The 27,241-nt window shown below is 38.7% G+C and overlaps 1 protein-coding gene across 1 annotated transcript in view; it reads right to left on the bottom strand.

Moving 5' to 3' along the window:
* Positions 1-308: 308 nt before the first annotated feature.
* Positions 309-27,241, bottom strand: part of ASB7 (ankyrin repeat and SOCS box containing 7) — a 49,604-nt gene continuing 22,671 nt past the window's right edge. Inside the window, exons 5-6 of the mRNA XM_055326810.1 lie at positions 18,876-19,481; positions 309-3,703 (exon numbers count right to left, since the gene is read on the bottom strand). Of these exons, the coding sequence (XP_055182785.1) occupies positions 3,564-3,703; positions 18,876-19,481 (746 nt within the window). The 3' untranslated portion in view covers positions 309-3,563. The remainder of the gene's footprint in view (positions 3,704-18,875; positions 19,482-27,241) is intronic.

Genomic DNA, 27,241 nt, shown 5'->3' with positions numbered 1-27,241 from the left:
AGGCAGAGCTGCAATCAGCTCCAAAACGCTCAGTGCTCACTCAAAACACTAGAGGATGAGAATGCCATAGTCTTTTGTTGTGGTATCTGCGGAATGCAGTGACAACCATGAACCATGAATCGGGGAGGGGGCAAGACCTGCCTTATCTGATCCAAGATGGTGCTGTTTTCTGTATCATACTCTCAACAAAATCCCCAAATGATCTAAGATGCCGACAAATGAAAGATAGAGCTTCGCTTTTTTTCACTGAACAGCCTGAAATATTAAAAACCTAAGGCAAACCAGAAATAAAACACAATAGGTTTTAAACCAGATTTAAGTTTTTTTTTTAATTCAAATTGACCCAAAGCAAAACTTACATTACAAAGGAAGAACAAAATACATTATGATATAACACACTAGGAGTTACATGAAAGCTAAATTTGTGGGCAAAGGGCCTCATCCCAATCACATTCTGGGCTAATGGCAATTCTGCAGGAAAAGTTAGAATCTCCATTTGTGTATGGTCCACTCTGGTAATGAAACTATACATTCTTGTCTCTTAGGGTGTGCATCTGACAAATCACTCTAGACTCCTCATGCTCCAGATGTGTACTCTTGCTACTGCCAGAACACTGAATTCTCTAGCGGAAATGCTGTTCCAAGCATGACGGATAATGAATTAAAAAAAAAACAAAACAGTCAAGTCCTCCAAACTAACAAGCGTGGATTATTCTGTAGTAAATAGTTTAGAAATATGGGAATTAAATAATCTAAAAAAACACTCTTAACTCTGCTGTACATTTATAAACACAAATATTTACACACAAAAAAATCTTCTGTTTTCAAAAGATGAGGTTTGCAGTTCATTAATGATCATAATCTTTTATGAGCTGGTTTCTTTGGTGTAATTGCCAAATATATTTTTATAAAGGTTTAGTAATAGGCTTAAACAATAAATTTCAAAAAGAACATAGAAGGGTCCGTGACAAATCTAGTAATGTTTGGAACATTTCAGTGAAGATTCTGGAAAAAACAATCGGTCAATCTTCTGAAAATACTTGCTCTCTCTACTCATTCCGTGACCAGTGAATGCCAATTAAATTCAAATGTGGACCTGCATGTTCATCCCCATATTCTTCTACCGGTTACCACCTTTGAGACTAAAATTTTAGTTATGGTTAAAGAGGATATGTGATTGGGATTTTACTAATAAAAATAAAAGATTCTTTTTAAGTTTCCAGGTAAATCAAACTTCAAACAATAAATAATGGAATTATACACTTCTTCATTAAATAGAAATTTCAATTCCAGGAAGAGCTCTCATAATTTTTTTTCCCCCGAAGTCGCAGCAGCAATGCAGAATGAAGAATTTACCTTAATCTGATCTTTTTACTTGGAATTCCCTGACTCAAACTCAGTGGCTAACATGGTTTGAAGACCTCTGAATGGTTGGGGAAAGAAAATCATTTTCATCTACCTGAATAAATTAATACATGTTTGGGGAAATAAGCCCTGTGTGAAGGTAACATTACTATCACTGCTCAGAGTGCAGGGTTCCGGGTGCCCTCCCCAGCTCCTTGTCTCCCTGGGACTAGGGTTTGAGGGGGAAGTAACACTCAATTCATTTCTGGCCATGCCATGTTCCCGACACTGCAGGTATGTCTCAATTCTGACTTGGGTGCTGGTTGAAAGGATGAGAACACAGCTCAGCTGCACAAGGCAATCTCTCTCAGAAGATAACTTTCTGGAGATGGAGACCACCCATTTCTATCCATATCCATCAGGGGTTCAGTTAGTTTTGGAATGGTAACAAAACTGGCCACACTCTTGTTGGCTCCCTACAAAAACAGTCAATGTACCCCATCAGCGATTCCCCCCAGGTCATTCTTTTTCTGAAGCTGCATGTTCTTCAGGAACCTGTGTGCTGCCCAGGCACAAGCAGATCATATACACCAATGCCAAAGCTACTCCAAATCCAAGAGAACAGACTTTGTGCTTGAGAAAATATTTACTGCTGGCTCTTTAAAAAAGGTAAAGCCAGAGTAGACTCTTAATTCTTAGTTTATACTTTGCAGGTGAAATAGTTTTATACTTGTGACTCAAAACTAAAAATTCAGACAAGAGAAGCCCTTCATCTTGTAAACTTCTGATAACAAATTTATTACTAGTGTGTAAATATTTTGAAATTGCCCAAAGCACTAAGAACAATACTGGGATATTTGAAAAGGTTCTTCTGAAACTAAGATGATGACAGATAAAGCACAGAACACATTTCCAAGGGTATCAGCACAGGTCCCCAATGTCTCTGGAACCTTTCTTATTGTTTCTGACACTTTATCATAACTGTGTTTACACTGCAAACATATGCCAAATCAACCCAGAAAATAAAATAACCATCCCGAAGAGCTTCACTGTGCATAACTTTAAAACAGATAGGAAATGTTGAATTAGCATATCAGGAATTAACCAGACTTACAAGTGTGTACCCATTAGAAATTGTACCCTTTAGAAAAAAAAATTTTTTTAAACTGGGAAGAAAAGGGGGGACAAAACCACCATTAAACCACCCCAAATTATTTAACCAGTAAAGCCAAACGGTTTAACAATATTTTGGGCTATTTTTAGGGAAGACTCTACCACCAGGATATGAAATTTTCTGCTTAAAGTGAAGTAAAAGACAAAGCTTACAATGAAAACTGCAATTGACATACTCTGCTCCTGCAAGTAAAATGAAAGTGGCGGTTCCTATTCTCATGGGCATGTCAAAGCCGGCTGTGGAATGAGAAACACTGAGTGAAATAATGGATAAAATACACCAGAAAGAGTATTGCACGGGAGGCACTGTTTTAAAAACAGAATACACTGGCTTTATAAAGTTATTTTCTTTCCCATTAATTATTTTAAAAGCACGATTCAACGAGAGACAGAAGTTGAGACCCGATGTCTCTGGTAGTGTACTACAGTTGTTAAAAAAATAAGTTAAAAACAAGAGCACACCAACAGGAAAGCAGAGGTACTGGATTTATGTCATCCGAGAGCTACATTAATTAGGAAAGGAACGGTCTGAAACAGCCAATTTGTACTCATTAAAAATGAATGAGGTGACAGAGTTACTTTAAAAATCTCTTAGGGCATTTTCCAGTAGAACCCAGGACCCCCTGGGTGAAACTGTGCCTCCAAACCTTAACAAGTGCTCTGCTGGTTTATAATGTCGTGCACGCCCATGAACCCATAAATTTGGAAAGGGTAAATTCTCCACTCCAGCCCTGCTTGTGTCATTTTGGAAAAACAATTTTTGTAAATGCAATATTGTATAGAAAGCTTGGACCTCTTAAACCTGGACCAAGAAACCAAATTAAGACCTTCAAGCATGTGGTGTGTGTGTGTGTTTATATATATAAAAAAGTCCCTCCCCTACCATGAAAACCAACCAACCAAACAAACGAAAAACCTAAAAGTGTATACCTGCTTTCTGACTTCACAGCAAATCAGAAATTGCATAGGATATACTTTGTGCAAGGCAAAAAGCCTTTTAAGTATCTGGAATATAACTCCTAATCTTGCTCACAGTTCTGTGTACATCAGATATCATCAAATTTGTGTTTTAAGTAGTCTTTCATGACCTTGGCAATTGGTAGTTCATCAAGTAGCTTTAGGTTTTGAAGGCCTATACACTGTCGAATTTTAATTCGGCACAGGTCCTGCAAGTTTCTGGGCTGTCCTAAAAAGACAGAAAAAAGAAACTGTTACAAAGCTACACAGCACAGTACTTAAGGCAGGTTTTTCGGTTCTGAAAAGAATAGTTTGCTTCACCGGGACATGTTGCTCTGTGGACTTCCCATGCAAAGGACCAGACAGACTCTCACTGAGAGGACTTGGGGGAGACTTCACGTGAGGTCTCATCTGATGCTTTTCACAACCCTGGGGTGATGGATATTTTTAACTCCATGTTACAAATAAGGACTCAAAGGACTAAGGATTTGAGCAAATTGCTCAATGTCAGGTGACCAATTTAAAGCTTTTTAGACAGAGACTAAAACCAGTTCTTCTGAGTCAAAGCCTGGTATTCTTTTTATTACAAAAGAGAATGGCGGTTTTCATCCTGGGATGCCTCTAATATGTTGAGTGAACCTAGGTAAGCAAATCATCCCTCTGGGCCAAAGTTTCTCCATCTGAAAAGTGGGGGGACCAAATGAGATGCTGTTTAATGGGGCCTCTCCTTTCAGCTCACTGTCTAGGACACTGGAGCCTAGACATATAGCATGATCTGCAGGGAACTTTCCCAAGTGACATCTGCCTCCTGGTTGCCATGATTCTGGACATAGGAGACTCTTGGCTTTGGGCATGAGACTGGGGCGGGGGAGGTAGAAAAAGCACCCCAAGCTATTCTGAATCTATGTCTCTTCAAATCTCGCACCCTCAGCATGTGCCAATAAAAACCACTGCTGTAACTCAAAAGAAAAATTACAAAAATTCAGTTTTTTTCACTTTTGAAGACTGTATTTTACCAAAACGACTTAAATGACCCCAAACACAGGCAAGAATTCTAAGCAACAGTGCCTCAGTCATATCTGGACTCACATAAATTCTCCTTTCAGATTAAATGCTAATGAATGGCAAAAGCTGACATGTTGAATGCTTACTCTGTGCCATGTATCCTTAAGCTCTCCACATACTAACTCGTTTCATCCTTTTATGAGGGAAGTACTTTGATCATCATCCCCATTTTACAGACTCCTTGTGTCTCAGAGAGATTAAGTAACATGCTCAAAGTCAAGTAGAATGCCATACTTCAGCGATCTCAAACTTCTTGGTCTCAAATCCTCTTTGCATTTTAAGAATTTATCACAGACCCAAAAGAACTTCCATTTTTCTGGGTTATAACTATCAATAATTACCATATTAGAAGTTAAAGCAAATTTTAGAAATACTTATTCGTTTAAAAAATAAAAATAAGCCCATTACACGTGGCCATTGATAACACTGGTATAAAAACAACAGTATCTTAAGAAGTAGTAAGAAGAATGATGTTCTTTCACATTTTTGCAAAGTTCTTAGAAAAGATGGCTTAACAGATGACAACTGAGTTCTCATACATGCTTCTACATTCAATCTGCTGTAATAAAATCATTGTGTCTCTGGACAAGTCCACTTACACTCACGAAAGAAGAACATGAAAAAGGCAGATAATGTCTCTGTATTATGAAAATCATTTTGACCTCAGAGAGGGGAAAGGAGTCCCTAGGCCATACATGGTGAACCACTGCCAAAATTAGTACTTCACCCTTTACTTGAACTGTCCTTGTTTATAGTAATCATCATTATTCAAAATTAAGTAATTCTTCATAAATGAAAAAGGTTCCTTAAATTTCTTATAAGGCCTGTGTGAACATGTGCTTTCTAAGAGTTACTTAACACATGGTTTTCTTTTAACAGAATTGTAGGAGCTACTGCTTTCCTAGAAATGCCTGTAAACCTGGAGCATGTGCAGCTACGGGTATCTGCACACCAATCTGTATGAGGCTGTGATACACACACACTCATGTGTCTCTCGCCAAGATGTGTCTTCTCCATTTTCCAGATGTCTGCTAAAAGGCACTTCCTTAAGGGTGACAAAGTCAGGTTCCCCATCAGATACTCCAGAGCTCCAACACTTAATAAGACTGAAATTTTACATTTATTTGATGATTATCTATTAATGCTCACCTTCTTCACTAACATGTTCCATGAGGGCAAGACCACATCTGGCTGCCAATATAGCCCACTGCCTGACACAATACTCAGTAAAAACTAGATGAATGTATGAATACTTACCAGGCTTGTTCGTAAGGGACAAACCAGTTAACTCAGGGCAAAACCCACCCATGTCAACAACAAATCATTTTCTAACCTGTTTTGAATTATTTTTCACCACCCTTCATGGGCTACCATTAGGAAGGGAATATATTATCATTGTCATTTTTTGATAAAAGCTTACAGTATTTGATTGCAAATGCAAACCAGAATATGAATTAGATATGAACCTTCCTTTTTTCAAAGTAAAGAATCTGATTTTCCTAATAGATGGCAGGTTCTTTTCAAATGTAATATTAATAAAAAAGAAGAAACACAACATATTCAGGCAAAAAACAGGTGAGGATAAAGTTGATGTGTAGAAGTATACATACATACTTAAATGGAAACATATCGTCCGATGATGTAGAAAACCTGTATTACTGGAATTTGCTTAGTTACGGGGAAAGAAGAAGGGATCTAGGCAAAGGGTTACATAAGAGGGATCTTCTGATAGTCCTATTTTGTGCCAGACTGTGTTCTCCAAACATAACCACAACATCATCTATGCCTCATGCTCTTTTTTACAGTGTGACCTATACTCCCACGTTTAAGAGATGGAGCCAAAGTTCCCTTTCCTTGAAATTGAGTGCGGTTATTACTATGGTTGAAGAGTATGCTATGTGACTGTTACGACTAAGTCATAGAAAGGGACACACTTTCATCCAGCTCTTGGGACATTCACTCTGGGAGCACAGCTACCACCATGCCATGAAGAGGTCTGAGCAGTCTAGAAGAAGGAACTGAGGTCACTGCCCAGCAGCCCTGGCTGAGATCCCAACCACCAGCACCAAACTGCCAACCTTCAGAGTACACCACTTTGAAAGTGGAGAGGCCCCAGTCAAGTAATTCCAGATGACACTGCATGGAGCAGAGAAGCAAAATAATCCACTATTACTGTGTTAAGCCACTAAAATCTGCAGAATTAGATAACAGATTTTGGGACCCGGAAGTAGAGTGTTGCCATTAAAAAAAAAAAATCTAAAATATGTGGCTTTATCACTGGGACCATGTGGTAGGGAAGGGCTGTGAGGAGTCTTGTCCCGGCTTAAAAGAAAGTTTTAAAATGTTACTAGAAACCAAAAAACAAAACAAAAAAGTTACTAGAAACTGGAGGAAAGAGGAACCTTTTATTAGTGGCAGCAAGTTTGGCAACACTGTCCCCTGCTGTAACATAGAAAAGTAGTAGAGATATCCTAATGGTCTAGTTAAGAAGATTCTGCAGGCAGACTATTGGAGAGGTTAACTGGCTTTCCTCCTGGTCTATGATAAAATGCAAGAAGGCAAAGATAAACTAGCATCTGTAATTCAAGGGACGTAGCTACAGAAATCCTATCATCCTCAGAAGCTACCTCCATAGGGGCCTTTCCCAGGGAGAGATGTACTTTCTAGGTCTAAACATCAGAGGGTTTTAATGATTTGCTACCGATTTTTCTTCTCCTTAAGTGATGTGTTGTGGCAATCTTTTGCTATTTTGGGAGACTCTGATCTTTTAAAGATTTCTTGACCATCTATAATCCCTGTCTGCAGAAAGACCTTTAATGGGAGAGGCATATCTTTGTGGTTAAAAGCATCAACTCTGGAGCAAGACAGCTTGGGTTTGATTCTTGGCTTCCACCACTTACAGTCTGTGTGATCTTAGGCAAGCTACTTAACCTACTGCCTCAGAGTCCTCATCCGTGAACCAAGGATAACGACACCTATATCATAGCCCTTAAAAGCATCAAAAAAGTTAATTTTGTTACAGTGCTTATGGTACAACACCAGGTACATAGTAAGGGCTATATAAGTGTTTGTAAATAAATGTTAACATAGTGATTTTTAAATATTTTAAGGATAACATTTGCTTCTCCTTCCCAGGAAAAGTAGAGGGTGCTTCTTGGAAGTTGAAGTCTCCACCTTCCTGGTGTTAAGAGAGAAAGACAACTAGCTGGCAGCTTAATAGTAAAGGAGCAACTGGTAATCTGTTACAGGGAAACTGTCCCAGGCAAACTGATGGAAATGACACTCTGGAAATCACTGCACGACTTTGGGCAGGCAGAGATGTAAGAACTTAAACTGTATAAAAAGCTGTGTGGTGATGAGGTGAGGGATGTCCTTGTGCTACTGTACCACAAATACAGATATGAACTCATGTTGTCACATCAAAACACTGAGTAAATACCAGGCTTAAATAGGAACGAGCGAGAAGGACTACTCATTGTCACCACTACTATTTCTAAGACTGACTAAAAAGTTTTTGTTTTTTTTTTTCCCCCTAGGAATATCCTTTTAGGAACAGAAGATTATGATTGACAAAAGAAGTACCTACCTTCTAGTCAACACATCACTCAAAAATCTTACTGAGTGCCTACTATGTCCCAAGGATTAAAGGGGTGAGGGGAGAGGAGGAGGCAGAGAAAAAGGCGGCAGAGGAAGAAAATAAAGAGAATGAAACCAAAAACAACACACACGTGCACAACATTTACTAGGTGTCACAGAAAATTACTCCTACACTGTTAAATAACAACCACCTTGTCCAAGAGATTGTTACAGGAGAGACCTGGAGGGATATCTCACAAGAGAGTATAATTTCAGGCATCATAAACATTTTGGGGAATGCAGAAACACTACAAGGTATTCATACTAACAAACTACAATGGGATTGCATAACAGTTCAAAAGGCTATTAGTCTCTCCATTTGGTAAAAGCAGCCCATCATTAGTAATAATTGGGCTGGTATAAAATAGGAAATCAGCTTTTGAAGGGTCTGGTCTAGGATAAATTACAAAACCAGGGCAGCAGCATAATTTAGAAAATTAAATATCTTAAATCACCTCCTTTTACTACCACCATTATCACATTCATGATTGGCTAAATTTATTTATTTAGGTAAGATATTTGCAAAGGTAGAGAAGCAAAACATTTCTGTATAACCAGAAAAAAATGAAAGCAAAACAAACTTGTCTTCTTTGGGGGAGAGGGGAAAGAAGCTGCAAGTAGAGGAGAGGGTGTAAAGAGATACAAAGAAAGGTTTAGCCTCCTTTGAAAGCTATATACAATCCAACTCGTTCCTTTCAAGTACCTCCCCATTGCAGGTCAGCATCTGGAATGGTCTCCCAATACCTCTGTGTTTTATTTCAGCTTCCCATTTTAAAATCCTACCATAAACACATTTTATTCCTTTGCTTTTGTCTCTGAATTTCCTTCACAGAGACTCAGTAAGAAAAGTGTTCGACAAATCTTTATAGGACAATGGCACTTTCTAACTCATCTTAAAAAGAAATATCATGGCATTGTAAAATAATTTAACTCTTAGAATCCAAATATATGCAGTATCAACCTTGATATTTGTCCATTAGTTACATTTGTTTCCACAGGCTAATGAGCTTTGACCTATACTCTTCATTTTCACTCAAACTAAACAGAACCATATACTGGTTCTTAACAAATAACAAATCTCTAGAAGCCTATATTAAAAACAGAAAGCAGTATAAATATCATGAAAAAAGTGCAGAATAAAGTAAAGCTTTCTAGATCAAAGAACCTTAAAATGTAGTATAATGTGACTTAAAACGACGTACTATTTATTTATTTCTAAAAGTGATTTTAGTAATTGGGACCCAAAGGCCTATTAAGACAACGATGTAGATGTCTGGCAAATCCCCCACTGATCAGAAAAAGAAAAAAAAAATAATCAAAATCACTGTAAGATGCACAAATTATTTTTCTAAAGAGTTACTCTAGATAATAACACTGTTTTGATATCATCTTACCTAAAAAAATAAATTAAAAAATCAAATTGATTAAAGAAACATTTGAGGGAATGAGGGGAACCTGATGCACAGGTGGTGTTTCATGTGATCATCTGCTCACATGCCTGTCATCATTGTACTAGGTTTAGCTGAGAAAGCCACAGCCTAAATTTTACCTCCTTAAAAAAAAAAAAAAAAAAAAGTCATGACTTCTATTCTTACTTTTTAGAGTTTGAAATGGTTTTTGAAGTTTAACTCCTCCTGCTGAGTGAAACAGTGTCGACAATTTAAATAAAAACACATTTCAGGTTACCGCAGTTTACACAACAATATTTTTAGCAATGTTTATTTATACAATATTTTTAAATACCTGTGATGCTGTTCTAGAAAGCAACAAGCTTAAGTACTTGACAGATTAAGTCTCCCCCAGTTTACTGAATTCAATTCCCATCTACCTAATCTTTTTCTCTTAGAAATATGAGCCACTTAATTTCTGCAAATATACAAATCAAAATACAACCCAGTCCAACCTTTTACACACTGATGCATACTGAGTGGCTGCTTCAAGTCTGTAACCAGCATCTACTAGAAACACAGATCGCTGCATGACTCGGCCTCCTCTCGGATAGTAAACAAACCCAAATTGCATATTCTCTACCTTAAGAATAATCGATAGCAGAGCTTGCCACAGAAATAAAAGTCAGCTGTTTAGCGAACAAAAATTAATGGTTAACTTACTCAAGAAATTCTTGGCACCTTGAATATGCTACTGTCTGAAACTGGGATCTAAAATCCAGGGTACTAGTTTTCCAAACTAATTTGAATAACAAATCTGTTTATCCTCACAGCAGCTGATAGAACCACAATTTTATAGACATACTTCAGGAATCATTATCTCTATAGATCCTAAGTTGAAAATAGGCTGGCACAGGGCAATTAGTAATTTAAAGCTGTTCATTTTATACAGACTGTAACTGCAAACAGAAATATATTAGAAATTCATCAAATGTGAAAACAGGAGGCTAACAAGGTGTCCTTGAAAATTAGAATGTAGAAGTTGTACATTACTAGGGTCTCAATTTCTTAGTTTTATAACCTCTTCGCATTCTTAAAATCAGCGGACCTCCTAGAATTTTTGTTTATGTGGGCTCTATCTGTATTTGCCACACTTAGAAATGAAGATCGAGAAATTTAAAACATATTAGTTGATTCATTTAAAAATAACAGTAATATGGGGTGCCTGGTTGGCTTAGTAGTGGAGCATGTGACTCTTGATGTTGGGGTTGTGAGCTCAAGACCCACGCTGGGTGTAGAGATTACTAAAAAATAAAATCCTTTAAAAATAAGCTAAAATAATAGTAATATAAATTCATTATCAGTTGAAGTAAGTTTTTATAGGAAAAAAGCAGCTGTTTTATAAAACAAAAAAGGTTTCACCAGAAGAGTGGCACTGTTTTACATGTGTGCAATTATCTCCTAAGGTCTGGCTTCATTACAAGATAGCTGGATTCACAGATCTGCTCCTGCATTCTGTTCTAATATGCTGTCTTAATTGAAGTACCTGAAGAAAATCCAGCCTCATTCACATAGTTGGAAAAGGAAGGAATATTTTCATCACTTTTTTATAGATGATTGCTACCTTCTTTGATGCTTCACCAAAACTCGGCAAATGGTATTTTTTTAAAGGTTAGTTGAAATATGAAATCTGAAACCAAGTCAAAAACTTTTGTATTCTTTCACATTAAAATCTGTTGCTCTAGGGATCCCTGGGTGGCTCAGTGGTTTAATGCCTGCCTTTAGCGCAGGGCGTGATCCTGGAGACCTGGGATCAAGTCCCACATCAGGCTCCCTGCATGGAGCCTGCTTTTCCCTCTGCCTCTGCCTATGTCTCTGCCTCTCTCTCTCTCTCTCTCTCATGAATAAATAAATAATCTTAAAAAAATAATAAAAAAATAAAATCTGTTGCTCTACTTTGCTCTTTGAAAGGATATTTTTAACTCAGGCTTTTTTTTTTTTTTTTTGTCACGTTATGCATTAGTCCTTTGGAAAACACTGGCTCACCAGGTTATGGAGATCTTCCAAATATTGACCCATTTCGTTAGAAAATATTTTTTAAATCCCTTTTGTTAGTATTGCCACTGATCTCAAAAAAGTCTTTGCATATTGAGAAACTGTCGATGTCATAGTAGGAAGTATAAGCTTTTCAAAATTCTAAATTTCACCTGAAAGCTCAACTTTTATGACTCGTCGTAAATATTGTCAATTGTTTCTCTCTCTCTCTTTTTTAAAGATTTTATTTATCATGAGAGACACAGAGAGAAAGGCAGAGACACAGGCAGAGAGAGAAGCAGGCTCCCTGTGGAGAGCCTGATGTGGGACTTGATCCCAGGATCAGGACCTGAGCTGAAGGCTGGTGCCCAACTGCTAAGCCACCCAGGTGCTCTCAATTGTTTCTCTTGCCATGACAAGAAAAGTCTGTCAAATCTCCCAGACTAAACAGCTATCGTTTGGCTGTCAGTCAATCTTCCAGGTAAAAATCGGTGTTCCACAAAAAAAGCTGCTGGTTCAGCTCAAACAGAAGAGGTGCTTCTTCTCGATTCAATCACAGCACTTTGGTATACAATAAGAATACACTGCCATTTCACAGAGTATTAAAAAGGCACGTACTCAGAGGGATCAGATTTAATGGGATTAATTTTACTGCTTTGTAAAGACATTCCTAAATGGAACTGGAATCTTCTTTAGAGATTGCCTGGTGGTGAAGAACATAATGACTACTTGGACCCTTTGGGGCCACTGCCTCGATTAACACTGAGGAGCTGGCAGTATGAACCACCATTGCTCTTACACCATCAGTCAAATGACAGTAGAATGAAAGAGGCAAATAACATCTCAGCATTGCTATGAAATCAGTTTTGACCTCATGGGTACCTAAAATGGTCTTGAGGAACCCCCCAAGAAAACCACTGTCCTACATAAATCATAAAATAAAATCACAAGCAGCAGGAAATCATCCCATTTAACAGTGGTTACTGGCAAGAATTTTAAAAACGTGGATAGACCCCAGGGACTGCAGTCTAATTCCCCCATGTTTCAGAGGAGGGGAGCTGGAAGGCTAAGTGGCTTGCCCAAGGTTTTTAGGCAAGTCAGACATGGGGTCAAGAGCCCATTAGCTGCTCTCTCCACCACTACACAGAGCTAATTTAATAGTATCTTTGACACAGGCAGAACTGACACATCTTGAGGATGATATACGGGAGAGCTATGCCTCTGAATTCCGGGGTGGTGGGGGGGGGGTGGAACACTATTCAGTCCAAATGACCAGGGATAGGATATTTTTCACTTTTTATGTAAAAACAATAAAACCAGTCAACAGACTTCCAGTTTTAGCTCCTGAACACATAAGGAGTTTGGAAGTCATTACTCCTGCCCTTGCAGGAAAAAAAAAAAAAGTTGAACAAACCCAAAATCAAGGACTTCTCTTAGACTAACTAGCCCACCCGTGGAACAGATGTCACAGGTCAAACCATCACAAAGTCAAGAGAGAGCAACAGATCCAGAGAGTCACTGCTGAATTCTGCATACCTGGAGCAGAAGCTGCTAGAGTCATAAACTGGTAGGAACACTTAAATGGTAATTTTGACGAATTACCTGAGGCTGTCTGTGGACTGGCCTGACAGTAGGGGCCACTGTCTTAGGAGGTCCCCACATTCTCTCAGTTTTATCTCCAGGAACCTCACCAGGCTGTCACAGTGAACAGCTAATAAAAACCCCCTGTGGCTCTGGCAAGGGAGGAGGGTAAGAATAACCATGTGACCTAGGCCCAGAACTTTCTTCATAACAAAGGCCTGTTCTCTAATGGAAAGACTTTACCAGAGTCTTATCCCACCTGGACAAAGAACAGTTCTCTGACCCCATTCCCCATAGTCTTCCTTTCTTATCAAGGTATATGAGTGGGGAGGAAAAATCAGGAAGGGCAGACGAGTGGGTAGACTAAGAAACACTTACAAAGGCCACAGCCCAGGGACACACAGGCCCACTAAGAGACTGAGAATTCATCTGAAGTTTATAGGCTGCTGGCCTCCCCCAAACCCTACCACAACAGCAACAGGGCCCCAGTGGGATGACCATGGTCTTCAGATGAAAGAGCCCCAGATGCAGACAGTTCTGAGGAGTACTGAGAGAAGCCAAAGCCAAGAGGGGAGACAAGACCGAGGAGGCAGGAGGGTCTGAAGCCTCTGGCACCTACAGCTACAGCAGACATGGCACATAGCCCAGCTCCCAGCCAGGTTCACAGAGAACCTGACATTTAAAGGCCTATTTACCTCCATTCCTATTACCTGATCCATCATGTCTGGCTTCAATAAAAAATTACAAGACATGCTAAGAGAGGCAAGAAAAAACAACCATTGGAAAAGACAAAGCAAGCATCAGAACAGATGCAGCTATGACACAGATGTTGGAATTATCAGACAGGCAATTTAACCATGATTGCTCTGTTAAAACTAACAAAAACTGTCAATGGTAAAAGTCAAATCTTGCTCCTCTAGCTCCTTAATGAAACAGCATCCCTGTAGAGGTGGATTCTATACAGTAAGTACAGACATGGGGTCCCTGGCAAAGGGAGAAATGGGTGACTAGCTGACGCCTCCAACAGCCTTTGACCTTGCCGCATGCACAAGTCTTGAATTCCACTTTGCCTTCTGAACATTTCCTTCTTGTGCAGAAAGGGTAAGCTTATAATCGAAGGCTCTCCTAGGCAGACAGCACAACAGGGCACCGGTTCTGCTAATTGCCCGGCCAATCAGATGTGGAAGCAGCCTACTTCCAAATGGCACTCTCCAGCGGGGAGCCATCTCATTTACTGCCTCTGCTACTCTGACATGACTGTGTTCTCTAAAACCTTTCTCTGATTTCCAGACCCTGGGCACAAGAAACTGCAAGTACCAGATCTTTTCAGGCCCAAGGCCTTTTCCTGCAGAGGTGGCTGGCTCAAGGAAGTCTGTACCTGGGGGCACCAGGGTGGCTCACTGGTTAAGCATCTGCCTTCAGCTCAGGTAGTGATCCGGGGTGCTGGGATCGAGTCCTGCATCGGGCTCCCCACAGGGAGCCTGCTTCTCCCTCTGTTTATATCTCTGTGCCTCTCTGTCTCTCATGAATTAAAGAAAATCTTAAAAAAAAAAAAAGTCCATACCTACCACATGCATAATTTGTGCCTGTATGTTCAGAAGTGGGCTTCCCTCCAAACTGAGCTCTTTGCTACTTCTGTGAACAAAATTCCAGGCATGCAGGCAATTAAAATCCCTCTTTTTTTTTCTTTAGACCCCATAAGTTTAAAAGTTTTTGCCAGTCAATGCCTGAGGTTCAGTTTTCTTGTGTTACTTCTCTCTTAAAGGATTTTACATTCTGAATAATTCCTTCGTCCGTACGGTGAGTAGGGGAATTTCCATCACGGTACAGGGAGAAGACAGGGGAAGAGGAGCACTAGATTACAATCCAGTTGCTCAGGATGAGTTCAGTTATCATTTAACCATGTCCTCGGGGTAAGTTTTACTGATGAAACAGTCTTTATCGACATTTTAATATTGTATACTTCGTTTAACATTTTCTTGGGCTTGCCTTTTTCTTGTACATAAATGTTTACTTTCTCTTTTGAATTGGGCAGATGTTCCTACAACATTCTGCTCTTTACCTTCAGCTAGATAGATAATTTTAGCTCATTCCCGTACACCAGAGCTTCCCTGATCCTTAAGCTCTATAATGGTGTTTAACGCTATGTACAAGTTATCCTATTTGAATTAACTCTGTGCATTTGCATGACCCTGAGAATGAGGTTTTCCTTAAGTTTTGTGCCCCAGGCACCTCACTTGCCTGAGTCTCAGCCTCAGTGCAAGGTATTTAGCTCCTTATCCAGGGCCTCAGCCCAAATGCACCCCTACTGGAACTTCTGCTACAAACACTGTCTGCACAGCCATTTCTGCCTGTGATCAGTCACATCTTCCTGGTTTTCTCTGTTGTTCCATTTATTTCATTTATTGTTTCAAGTAAAAGAACTGTAAGGACAAAAACTGGCTTCTCCAGGCTATAAACATCTCCCCTTTGGCAAGGTGATCCGTCTTCTTCAGGTATGATCTTTGGCTCTTCTGAGCTGTGTTTAAAAAGCTGCGCCTTCACTTGACTGCCTTTCTGGAGGAGACAATGTGAATTCCAGGCCTTCTAGAAAACAGAGTTTTCTGGAAGTCTGGCTGCAGGTGAACAGTACCAGCAGCTCTCCATGGCTTCTCCCTCACCCCGTGATCAACAAGGCACCAGCAGATACTACTCCATACCTACACCACTTGATCAGCTCTGTTTGTATGCAGTGTACATGGGAGTTTTTATGGCAATTTTTCTAAAAAAAAAAAAAAAAAAAAAAAATCACAGTACCTTTTAGGTACTAGAATTCTGTCTTGAGCTCTTCTAATTTAAATAAACTGCTTCTGGTCACAATGGTGCAACAAACAGTAGAATGGACCTGAATAAAAACCACCAAGTGGCATTTCTGCCATCTTCAGTCTGACTTCTCAGATTAGAAGCCAACAGCTCGGTGCTCAATGGGCACTGCAGAAGCGGGAAGGAGCTTGTGGATTTGACTTGATGCTCCCGGAACTACACAACCTTCTTTCAACTCTGGTTTTCAAGAGAGCTCAGTGGAGAGCTCCCAAAACCATGGGCTACAGTTGGTCCTTCTAGAAGACAATTATTCCCTTGGAAAGAAAATCTAATAAATGATATACAGGTGAAGCAGAAATGTTTACTTTTGACTGGAAACACCACTAGCAAGTCAACAAGGAATGGATTATGCCAAGGCACCTGAACATTAAAGATACTGCAGCCTTCATAAGACTGATGGCCTTTCACTTCTGAAAAACATACCACATGCTCAGCCACCACCCACCCTGTTGGTGTGGTCAACTAGCTGACCCACATTTCCTGAGGACCTACTAGGTACACAGCCCCACTCCATGTGCAGTGGGAGAGCTCAAACACAAACAGGCAGCCCTGTCCCTCTTTCATCCACCTCTAATTTTAGAGGTATCTGCAAGTCTTTTTTTTTTTTTTTTTTTTTTTAAACTCAACAGTCTTGCTCCCCAGCTGTACTCATGCTAGAAATCAGCTGCTCTGAGGCTGGTGATAAAGTGGTGGCTCCCTACCAACCCTCTTTGTGTCTCCATATGCTGACTACACCACCAAGTCCACCAAGGTGAAAAACAGGGGCTGGGGGAGAATAAGAATCTAAGGGATTCACTCTATTGGTAGCAAGCCAGGCTTTGCTGTTCATCCACCATCGTTTAATTATTCTATTGTAAAAAACACATATAGTACTTAAAATGCGCCAGTGTTTTAAGCAGATTATAAACATTAACTCATTTAATCCACACAACAAGCTTATAAGGTAGATATAATTATCCTAATGCTAACATGAGGACACTGGGGCACAGAGGAGTTAGGTAACCTGCCCAACGTCACAGATGACAGGTGGCAGAGTTAGGGCTTGAGCCTGGCAGCCTAGCTCTAGTCGATGCCGTTAACTGCTGAGCAAAATATTTAACAAAAGGCGCTGAGGCAGTCATGTTAATTTAACCATGGGTCTCTAGTGAGAAGTTAGAACAGAAACAATAGCAACAACAAAACTATTCAGAATGTATAAAGAATAAGAGATACTTCATAGCTTTTTCCATGACAGAATCCTAACCTTCAGTTCAAGAGTAATATTCTCTCTCATAATACCAACATCTCTCCCAGTCTGTGAATGAAGACTGCTAGAAAATTTGCTGAGAGAACCAGCACTTGAAATTTCAAGGCAAACTTTTTGTAAAATGTGGCTAGAACCTGAAGAGTCAGAGTAAGCTGGTGAGGAATCACCACAGACAACATCTCCCATCTCTCAGTATGCCATGTGCCTCAAAAACTTTCTCCAAGGGACCACCTACCAGTCAGCCCAAAACTCCACTCCCAAGGCAGAGAGATCTGTGCTGTAGAACACGGGAGCCGGGAGCACTCATAGTCAGCTAAATTTCAATTAATACAGTTAAATTAAAAATTTAGTCCCTGAGTAGCATTAACCACATAACTTGTATACAATAGCCACATGGAGGTAGAGCTAATGGCTACCATACTGGACAGCACTCAGAGACCATTTCCATCACCACAGACAGTCCTACTGGACAGCACAAGTTACATCCTGAGTGATTTCTTTTTAGGTCTGCAGACAAACAGTGGTAATAATGTCATTTCTTCCTTTTCATAAACACACAAAATTCAAATTACACTTCATCTGTTCATAAGATTTCTCCTCCCACGTTCAGTTCTAAGCAGGAGAGCAGATTATTCACAAGATCCAAATCCCTTATCCCTCAGTACCCAGAACAGTGTATTTGTCCTTCCATGATGATGACTGAAAGGGGAAAAATCAGGTGAGAAAAAAGGGAATTCATTTAAAGAGTACAGAGGAGGGCAAAATCAAACATTTTGTTTATAAACTTCAGCTCTGGGTTGGACGTTGAGCTCTGAGACACACACTTGACTAGTTGTGGAGAAAGCTGGACAAGAGAGGGTAACTATATTCACACAGACCAAAATCCCTGCCAGTAAAACAATGCAAACGTGTCCAACACAACGCAAGGTGGTCACACATTTCCAGGCTGTAAGAAGAAGTGCCCATACCCAAATAGGTCAGAAGTGGAAGCCAGGTGGGCCAGGGACAGTGGCACCAGATTTTCCACTGATGACAAGTCTTTTATTACAACTCCTGGCATCCTTAACCTGCATTACTAGGCTCCCTCACTCAGTAATACTGCTATTCCTCTCAAGTGGGTTCACATCACAGGAAGCCAGAAAATCGACAAAAAAACGTGGGGGAAGAGCTTAGCGATAAAGCATAAATTCTAGGACACTTCCACAGCAATAAAACCTAGAGTCCAAGGCTCTCATAATTCTTCAATCAGAAGTCCATGAAAGCCTGAATGACTACGTGTATGAACGGTAAGAACTACCTTGTTCTAACAGAAGTCTTTGAGAATCTGACAATTTCTCCTCTTTGTCCCTCCCATCTGTTCTTCTCTCAGCCCAACAGGACTGAATTTATATGAAATCTTATGATATATCAGAGCTTTCCTTTTATTTCAGATGAATGAGATATAAGTCATATTATTAATAACTTGTTAATAAGCAGGGTTGATAGGAATCATTAGTGTCTGCTCATTTTAAGCTGTAAAATTATCTGAAGCCCCCCAGAAGATGAAAAATTTTTAAGAATTCAGTAATAGTAATAATTAAATTACATACTTGTGACTTCTTGTAAGAAATCCAAACATGGTCGACTACTTCCAGAAATACTTATGGAAACAGCCAATGGGGTCTGTCCTTCATAGTTCCTTGTGTTTGTGTCTGCTCCATAGTTATATAACATCCGTGCACAAAGCACATCATCCCTAAGGGCAGACAAATGTAAAGGAGTCTGTCCATCTTCTAAGCGACCCAAGTTTGTGTCTGCTCCTCTCTGAAGGAACATTCGGCAATAAGAGTGATTGCTTTTGATCACAGCGTAGCGCAACAGGAAACCGTTCTGGATGTCAATGTTGGCATTGTGGTCCAGGAGGATCTTCACGCAGCTTGACCTTTCTCGGATGATGGCGAGCTGAAGTGGAGTTGTGCCTTTATCACTAAGTGGGTCAACCTCAGCCTTGAACTCCAGTAGGAGTCGGACAAAGGAGTCCCTACCATAGTGAGCAGCCACATGGAGGGGAGTCCAGCCATCATTGCTTTTGGCATTAATAATGTCACTCCTATATTCAGATTCTAGCATCAGGCGTGCAATCCGGGCCCGGCCATGCATGGCTGCATAATGAAGAGCAGTGAAGCCTCCGATCAAGTCCTTAACTGTCGGATCAGCTAGGGTTAAAACCAAAATGAAAATATTAGCAGACTCGAAGACAAAACAATGAACTCTACCATGGCCCATTCCTATAAAAAATGTGAAATGATTAAAGATTATAATGAACATCAAGTACTTCTTTCCTCAGTTTAATTGAAGCATAGTTTTCATGAAAAATAAATTTTGATAGAAAGTTATCAAACCTGGGTTAACAAAATGAAACTGACTTACAGAGTATTTACAAGATAGATAAGCAAAAACAGAGAGTTCAGATCTCCATAGGCCCTCTCTGTGCTAATTTAACCAACTGCTTTCGGCTACTCGACTCTCTCATCTCTATTGTTTCATGTTTCTCTTCTGTTTTGAACTTTTTGTTTTATTTTCTCTTGTGCTTCTTGGTCTTAAAGAGAAGCATGTGTAGCAACATCTGCTGCTCTAAAGTACGGATGTACTGTGGTCTGGCAGGCTGTGTTGTTTTAGGGTGTATTAGGTTAAAAAAAAAATCTTCTGTGGTCTGTAAAAATTCCAAAGCATGTAAGATATATGTTAAGTGATCTTGATAAATCATGTTTTCACAAGATAAAAAACTATTCTGGATTCTTAGTTTTACAAGATTTTGGAGTTTCTAAGAATTAAGCAGCATGTCATGTAAAAAATTGGGAGAAACCTCAGGACTGTATAAATATTTTCTATAACAGTTCCAAAACTCTCTCCTTAAATGGACTGATTTCTGGAAAGGAAGAAAAGGAGAAAGAAAGAAAAAAAAGAAAGAAAAGTGATAATCTGCTGTGTGACTCTTCAAGACATAGACTTTTGTCACCTGCCCCCAATCTTCCCTGAAGCCAAGAGAAGTTCTGTGTGGCTCTTGTCCCACTGGCCTTCCCAGGAAGTGGGTAGAAAAAAGGCAAGAAGTGCTCCCTCCTATTATGTAGGTCACTTCTGGGGGCAAGGTGGGGGCAGCAATTTCATGTGAAAATAAATTTCCAAACAAAAATAGCTTCCAAAGGTATATGATTAAAACATTCATGTACTGTTTACTAAAATGTTATTTAGTTCTAAACTATAGCTGGGTTCTTTAGAAAAATCTATGAGGCAGAAAACTACATATAAAATATTAATAGTGCTATCGAGAATAAAAAATACAAGTAAGAGGTAGTTGCTAACAAAACCTGTAGAAAGTTATTTATAAGGAAGCTGTATTAGTTGAATTGCTAAAATCATTTAAACTGACACTACCCAGTGGCCATATTACCATTTAAAGAAAAAGATTATTTTAACTTCTTTGGCCTTCTCTAAAATAAAAAGATATAGTACCTATTAACTAAGTGACTTTAAAAAAAAAAGAAAGGTTTAAACAAAGCAATTTGCTGCCATCTACTGGTAAGGCATGAACTTGAGCGACAAATGTTTTCATTTTGACAGCTTATGCTGAGCTCTCAAGTCTGGGATACCTACCTCCCTTATGTAACAGAGACTAACACAGGCATGAAATCTAAAAGAACCCCTTCTATTCAAATGAAAGAATGAATCTTGCCAAGATTTCCATTTCTAATCTATGCCTGACCAATCAGCTGTTTCTTTCTTAATCTGTCAGATTTAAGAATAACTTCTTTCATTTCTCCCACCTTTGAGGCCATCAGGGGTGTCTTTAAAGGTGCCAGCAAACAAGTCTTATACACATCCTATACTCACTCCTTTTGATATTAGACTGAAATTTGGTTTTCCACTTTAGGGCCTTTTATAGGTGCTACTTGCATTTCGGTGCTATACTGAGCTGGGAAAAACAAAGATTTAACAGATACAACAAGGATCTGCTTAGTCTCAGTAAAAAACATGAAAATGTATTAACTAAGCCACATGCTGGAAACACAGCACAGAAGGAAGAGCTGTAAGTTAACAACACATACAAATCTGTATACTTACTGTCCTCAAGGAATTAACAAATGGGAGACAGCAGACAAATGAAGATGCAAAGATTAATTTAAGGATTATTATTAGCCAATGCAACTGATAAGAAAAAGATCTCATTTGCAATTAGTACCATAAACTACAAAACTCCTAGTTATAACTAAGAGACTCCCAAGGCACACATGAAGACATGTCTCTGATTGAACTGAATTCACTTCATGTGTATCTGCTCAAATGTCCCTTCATCAGAAAAGCTTGCCTTGAACACTAACAGCAGCCCCAGCCACCTCACTCCTTTGTCTCTTTAGCATGCTGCCCCCACTTGCAGGTGCAACTTATTTTAAACAAGTTATAATAGTCTCATGAGAATCCATTTAAATCTACTAAAAATTGTTAAACTATATATAAATAAAAAGACATATTTATCAATATGATTTCTTTCTTTCCAACCTCTAGCTTTATTGAGGTACAATAAAATTCATCCATTTTGAGTGGGTGATGAACATTGACAAAATGTAGACAGCCATGTAACCACCATGATCAAAATATTCCCATCATCTCAAAAAGTTCCTTCCTGCCTCTTTACAGTCAATTTCTTGCCCAGACTGTTGGTCCCAGGCGACCACTACAGTTTTTGCCCTTCTAGTATTTCATATACCTGAAATCATATGGTATGTAGACTTTTGTGTTTGACTTGTTTCACTTGGCGTGGCATTTCTGAAATTCACCCATGTTGTTGGCATGTATCAAAAGTTCAATCCTTTGTATTGAATAGTATTCCATAATATGTATATAGATTAATTTATCAATTCAGGGGATCCCTGGGTGGCGCAGCGGTTTGGCGCCTGCCTTTGGCCCAGGGCACGATCCTGGAGACCTGGGATCGAGTCCCACGTCGGGCTCCCGGTGCATGGAGCCTGCTTCTCCCTCTGCCTATGTCTCTGCCTCTCTCTCTCTCTCTCTCTCTCTCTCTGTGACTATCATAAAAAAAAAATTTAATTTATCAATTCACCAGGAGATGGACAACTGCATTACTTCCAATTTGTGGCTATATACGGCTGCTGTGAATATTCACATACAAGTTTGTATTTTTCATTTCACTTGAGTAAATAGCTAGGAATGAACTGCCAGGCCACATGTTAAGTGTACATTTAACTTCCCAAGAAACTGCCACCCTGTTTTTTAAAGTGGCAATACAATATTACATTCTCTCACCAGCAACATTATGAGAGTCCAGCTGTTCTACATCTTCACTAATACCTGGCATCATTAGTAATTTTAATTTTACTTGTTCCAGAAAGTATAAAGTAGTAACTTATTGAGGTTTTAATTTATATTACCCTGATGACTAGTGATATTGGGCTTATTAATACATTTTTCTTTTGTCAAGTCTCTGTTGAAATTGCTTACTCATTTTTACTAGATTATTTTCTCATTACTGAGTTTACAATCCAATTGTGTATATATTCTGGATACAAGTCTTTGTCAGACATGTTTTGTAAATATTTTCTCCTAGTCTCCTGATGGCCTTTAAATTTTCTCTATTTTTTTCTTTTGGAAGAGCAAGATTTTGAAATTTTGATGAAGTCAACCTGTTTTTATATTTAATTGCTTGTGCTTTTTGTATCCCATTTAAGAAATCTTTACCCAGCATAATGTCGCACAGAATTTCAATGTTTTCTTCCAGAAGTTTTAGATTTTTAACTTTTATATTTAGGATAATGACTTATTGCTAGTTGATTTCTGTGTATGGTGAGATCAGATCAAGGGTCATTATTTCATACAGATATCTAGTTGTCCAGTACAATTTGCTACAAAGACTATCTTTTTCCCAATGATTTATCCTTCTGCTCTCAAAAATCAATTTACTATAGAAGTGTGAGCCTATTTCCAAACTCTGTTCTGCTCTATTGACTGAAAAGTGTATCCATACATCAATACTAGATTGTCCTGACTACTGTAGCTTTACAGTAGTAAGTCTTGATACAGATAGAATATATATCCTCAAACCTTTTTAAAAACTATCTTGGTCAATAAATTTTAGAATCAACTTGTCAGTTTCTTCAAACAAGCCTGCAGGATTTTGAATGGCACTCCATCGACTCTAAAAATGGAAACTATCCCCCAATACTTTAAATGATATTGATTCTTGGGCACCTGGGTGGCTTGGTTGGTTAAGCGTCTGCCTTTGGCTCAGGTCATGATCCCTGAGTCCCAGACTGAGCCCCATGTTGGGCTCCCTGCTCTGCAGGGAGTGCGCTTCTCCCTATGACCCTCCTTCCTCATGTGCTCTCTCTCTCTCTCTCTCTCTCTCTAAATAAAGCCTTGGGATGCCTGGGTGGCTCAGTGGTTGAGCATCTGCTTTTGGCTCAGGTCATGATCCTGGGGTCCCCACAGAGAGCCTGCTTCCCCCCTGCCAATGTATCTGCCTCTCTCGTGTCTCTCATAAACAAATAAGGTCTTTAAAAAAAATAAAGTCTTTAAAAATAATATTGATTCTTCCAAATATTAACAAAGAATATCTATTTATTTAGGTCTTCTTTAATGTCCCTTGGCAAGGTTTCGTACTTTTCAATGTATATAGTCTTGAACATTACTAAATATTTTAAGTTTTGTTGCTCTAATAATGAATTGTTTTAAAATTTTATTTCCATTTGTTAACTGCTGATATAGAGAAATAAAGTTCACTGCATACTGAGCTATTGTTACCTAGCTAAATTCACATTTTAGTTAAAGCACATTTTTGTAGAATTCTTATGCTAGTCTATGTACATAATTATGTTCTCTGCAATTAGTGACAGCTTCACTTCTTCCTTTCTAATCCATAGGACTCTTATTTAAACAAGTGTTGAATAAAAGTGGTAAAAACACACATTCTTTCCTTGTTCCTGACCTCAGAGGAAAAGCATTCAGCAGTTCACCATTTACTATGATGCATGTTGTAGTTTTGCCTCAGTGCCTTTCTTTAGTTTTTTTTTTTTTTAAGTTATCTTTTCCTTCCGGTTTGCTGAGTCTTTATGATCAATGGGCATTTTATACTGTCACATGTGTTTTCTGCATCTATTGAAATGATCACTTGGTAGTTATACTTTTATTCCATTAGTAGTGTAAATTACCATGTTCATTTTCAGATCTTAAGCCTTCCATTCCTACAGTAAACAGTACTCAGCCATGAAGTATTTTTTTTTCTTTTTTGTATATTGATGATTAGATTTGCTGGTATTTTGCCAAGGATTTTTGTATCTATCGTCACAAATGATCCTTGTATGTAATTTTCATTTCTTTCAATGTCTATTTGGTTTTGTATCAGGGCACTGCAAGCCTTGTGCAAGAAGTTTGGAAGTGTTCCCTCAAAGAGTTTGGGTAGACTGTCACTGTTTATTCTTTTAACATTTGAAATAATTCAACAGTGAAGGTAGGTGGGCCTAAACTTTTCTTAGTTGTAAGTTTTAATTATGAACTGCATTTCTTTGATATAGGGCTGTTCAATTGTTTTATATCTCCTTGGATCAGTTTTGGCAACTTGTGTCTTTCCAAGAACTGGTCAATTTCTTCTAAATGTTATAAAGGTATTTGTTATATTCCTATTACCCTTTTAATGTCTGTAGGATCTGTAAAGTAGTTTTCTCTTACTTAGTACTGGTTATGTGTCTTTTTGCTTATTTTCTTCATCAGTCTGGCTGGAGATTTATCAATTTTATTGATCTTTTCAAAGAGCCAATTTTTGTTTATTTTTTTTGTTTCATCACTTTTCTCCATCATTTGCCCACTCTCAATCCCACTGATTTATTTTATCATTCATTCCTATTCTTACTTTGGGTTTACTTCCAGCAGTACATTGAAGCTGTTCCAATACAGCCCCCTGTCCTCTCCCCTTCTTTGTGCCACTACTATCACATACATTACATCTCTATATAAACCTAACAACAGTTTTATACTTGTTTTATGTTGTTGTCTTTACGAGATGAAAATAGGGAAAATATATTTATACTGTCTACAGCAGAATGATTCTAAGGTGGCCCCTCTCATAATCCCCACCTCTTCATGCCCATGCCTCTTTGTACCTCTCCCCTTGAGTCATAAGCAGGACCTATAACTTCCTTCTAACATGAGAATTTGGCAAAGGTGATGAACTGTCACTACTGTGACTGTGTTATCTGAGGTTCCACCTTGCTGGCAGACTTGCTATAGCAACTCTCCTTGCTGACTCGATGAGGTAAGGCACACTGGTGGGAAAGTCCACAGGAAAGAATCTGCAGATAATCTCTAGAAACCACAGGAACCTCCAGCCAATAGCCTGAAAGAAGCTGAGGCCTTTAGTACTATAAGCGCAAGGAAAATAACATGGTAAGCTCAACCTGAGTGACCTTGGAAGCAAATTTTTCTCTAATTTAGCATACAGATGAGAACATTCTGGCCAACACCTAAAACTATAGGGTAATAAATGTGTGTTGTATAAAGCCACACATTTTGTTTGTGTAATTTGTCACACAGCAATATAAACAAATACACTGTTTTTAGATGTACCTGTACAGTTTTACCAATGATCTTAATTTTTTGTATGAAAAACAAAGGATAGTTTTGCTAGATATAAATTTCTTGATTGACTGTTTTAAGCAATTAGAATATGTCATCCCACTGCCTTCTGGCCACTGATGTTTCTTATGAGAAATTAGTTGTTAATCTTATCAAGGAGTTCTTACATATAATGAGTTACTTCTCTAGGTGCTTTCAAGATTTTCTCTTTGTTTTTGGCTTTCCATAGTTTGACTATAATGTGTACAGATGAGTTCATCCTACTCAGAATTCACTGAACTTTTCAGATGAGCAGTTTAGTATTTTTCATCCAATATGGGAAGTTCTGGCCATTATTTCTTCAAATATTTTTTTTCTGCCTCTTTCCTCTTTTCTGGCTCTCCCATTAGGACTCATGCATATGTTAGTATTCTTGATAATGTCCCACAGGTCTATGGGCTCTATTTTTTTTTTTTTTTAGTTCTTTTTTCTATATGTTCTTTAGACTAAGGACTATTTATCAATTTTCAAGGTCACCAATTCCTTCTTCTGTCAGTTCAAATCTGTTAATTACTGTAATGAACTCTTCATTTTAGGTATTGTACTTTCAACTGGAGAATTTCTACTTAGAGACACACACACATATATTCACATGTATGTAAATTCTCTTTATTGTTAATTTCTATGATGAGTCACTGTTGTCATGTTTTCCTTTAATTCTTTGGACATGGTATCTATCTTTAGTTCTTTGAAATAATAGCTGCTTTGAAATTTTTTTTTAAGATTTTATTTATTTATTCATGAGAGATACACAGAGAGAGACAGAGAGAGGCAGAGATACAGGCAGAGGGAGAAGCAGGCTCCATCAGGGAGCCTGACATGGGACTCGATCCCAGGACTCTAGGATCACGACCTGGGCTGAAGGTGGCGCTAAACTGCTGAGCCACCCAGGCTGCCCTGCTTTGAAATTTTGTTAACTAAGTATAGCATCTGGGCCCCTTCAGAGACACCTTCTCTTGGCTAATTTTATTTCCTGTGCATGACTAATACATTCCTGTTTCTTAGTCATGTCTCACAATTTCTCTGAAAACTGAAGATTTTAGAGGATATTGTAGCAAACCTGGATTGTGATCCTCACCCCCTCCAGGTGGGATGCTCTTGCTCTTTTAGTGAAATGCCCAGACTAGCTACACAAAATCTGTCTCCTTGGCAGTATGTAGCCACTTAGATCTCTGCTTAGGTGTTAATATTATTAAGTTCTGGCTTGTAGGTATCACTTCTAAGAATGATTTGTTTGGCCAAAATAACTATTTATGACCAATAACTGGTCAGAGGTTGTGCTTAAACATCTTGA

The sequence above is a fragment of the Nyctereutes procyonoides genome, unplaced genomic scaffold (assembly GCF_905146905.1).
Source record: "Nyctereutes procyonoides isolate TBG_1078 unplaced genomic scaffold, NYPRO_anot_genome, whole genome shotgun sequence".
NCBI lineage: Eukaryota > Metazoa > Chordata > Mammalia > Carnivora > Canidae > Nyctereutes > Nyctereutes procyonoides.
This window is presented reverse-complemented; position numbering and strand designations above follow the sequence as displayed.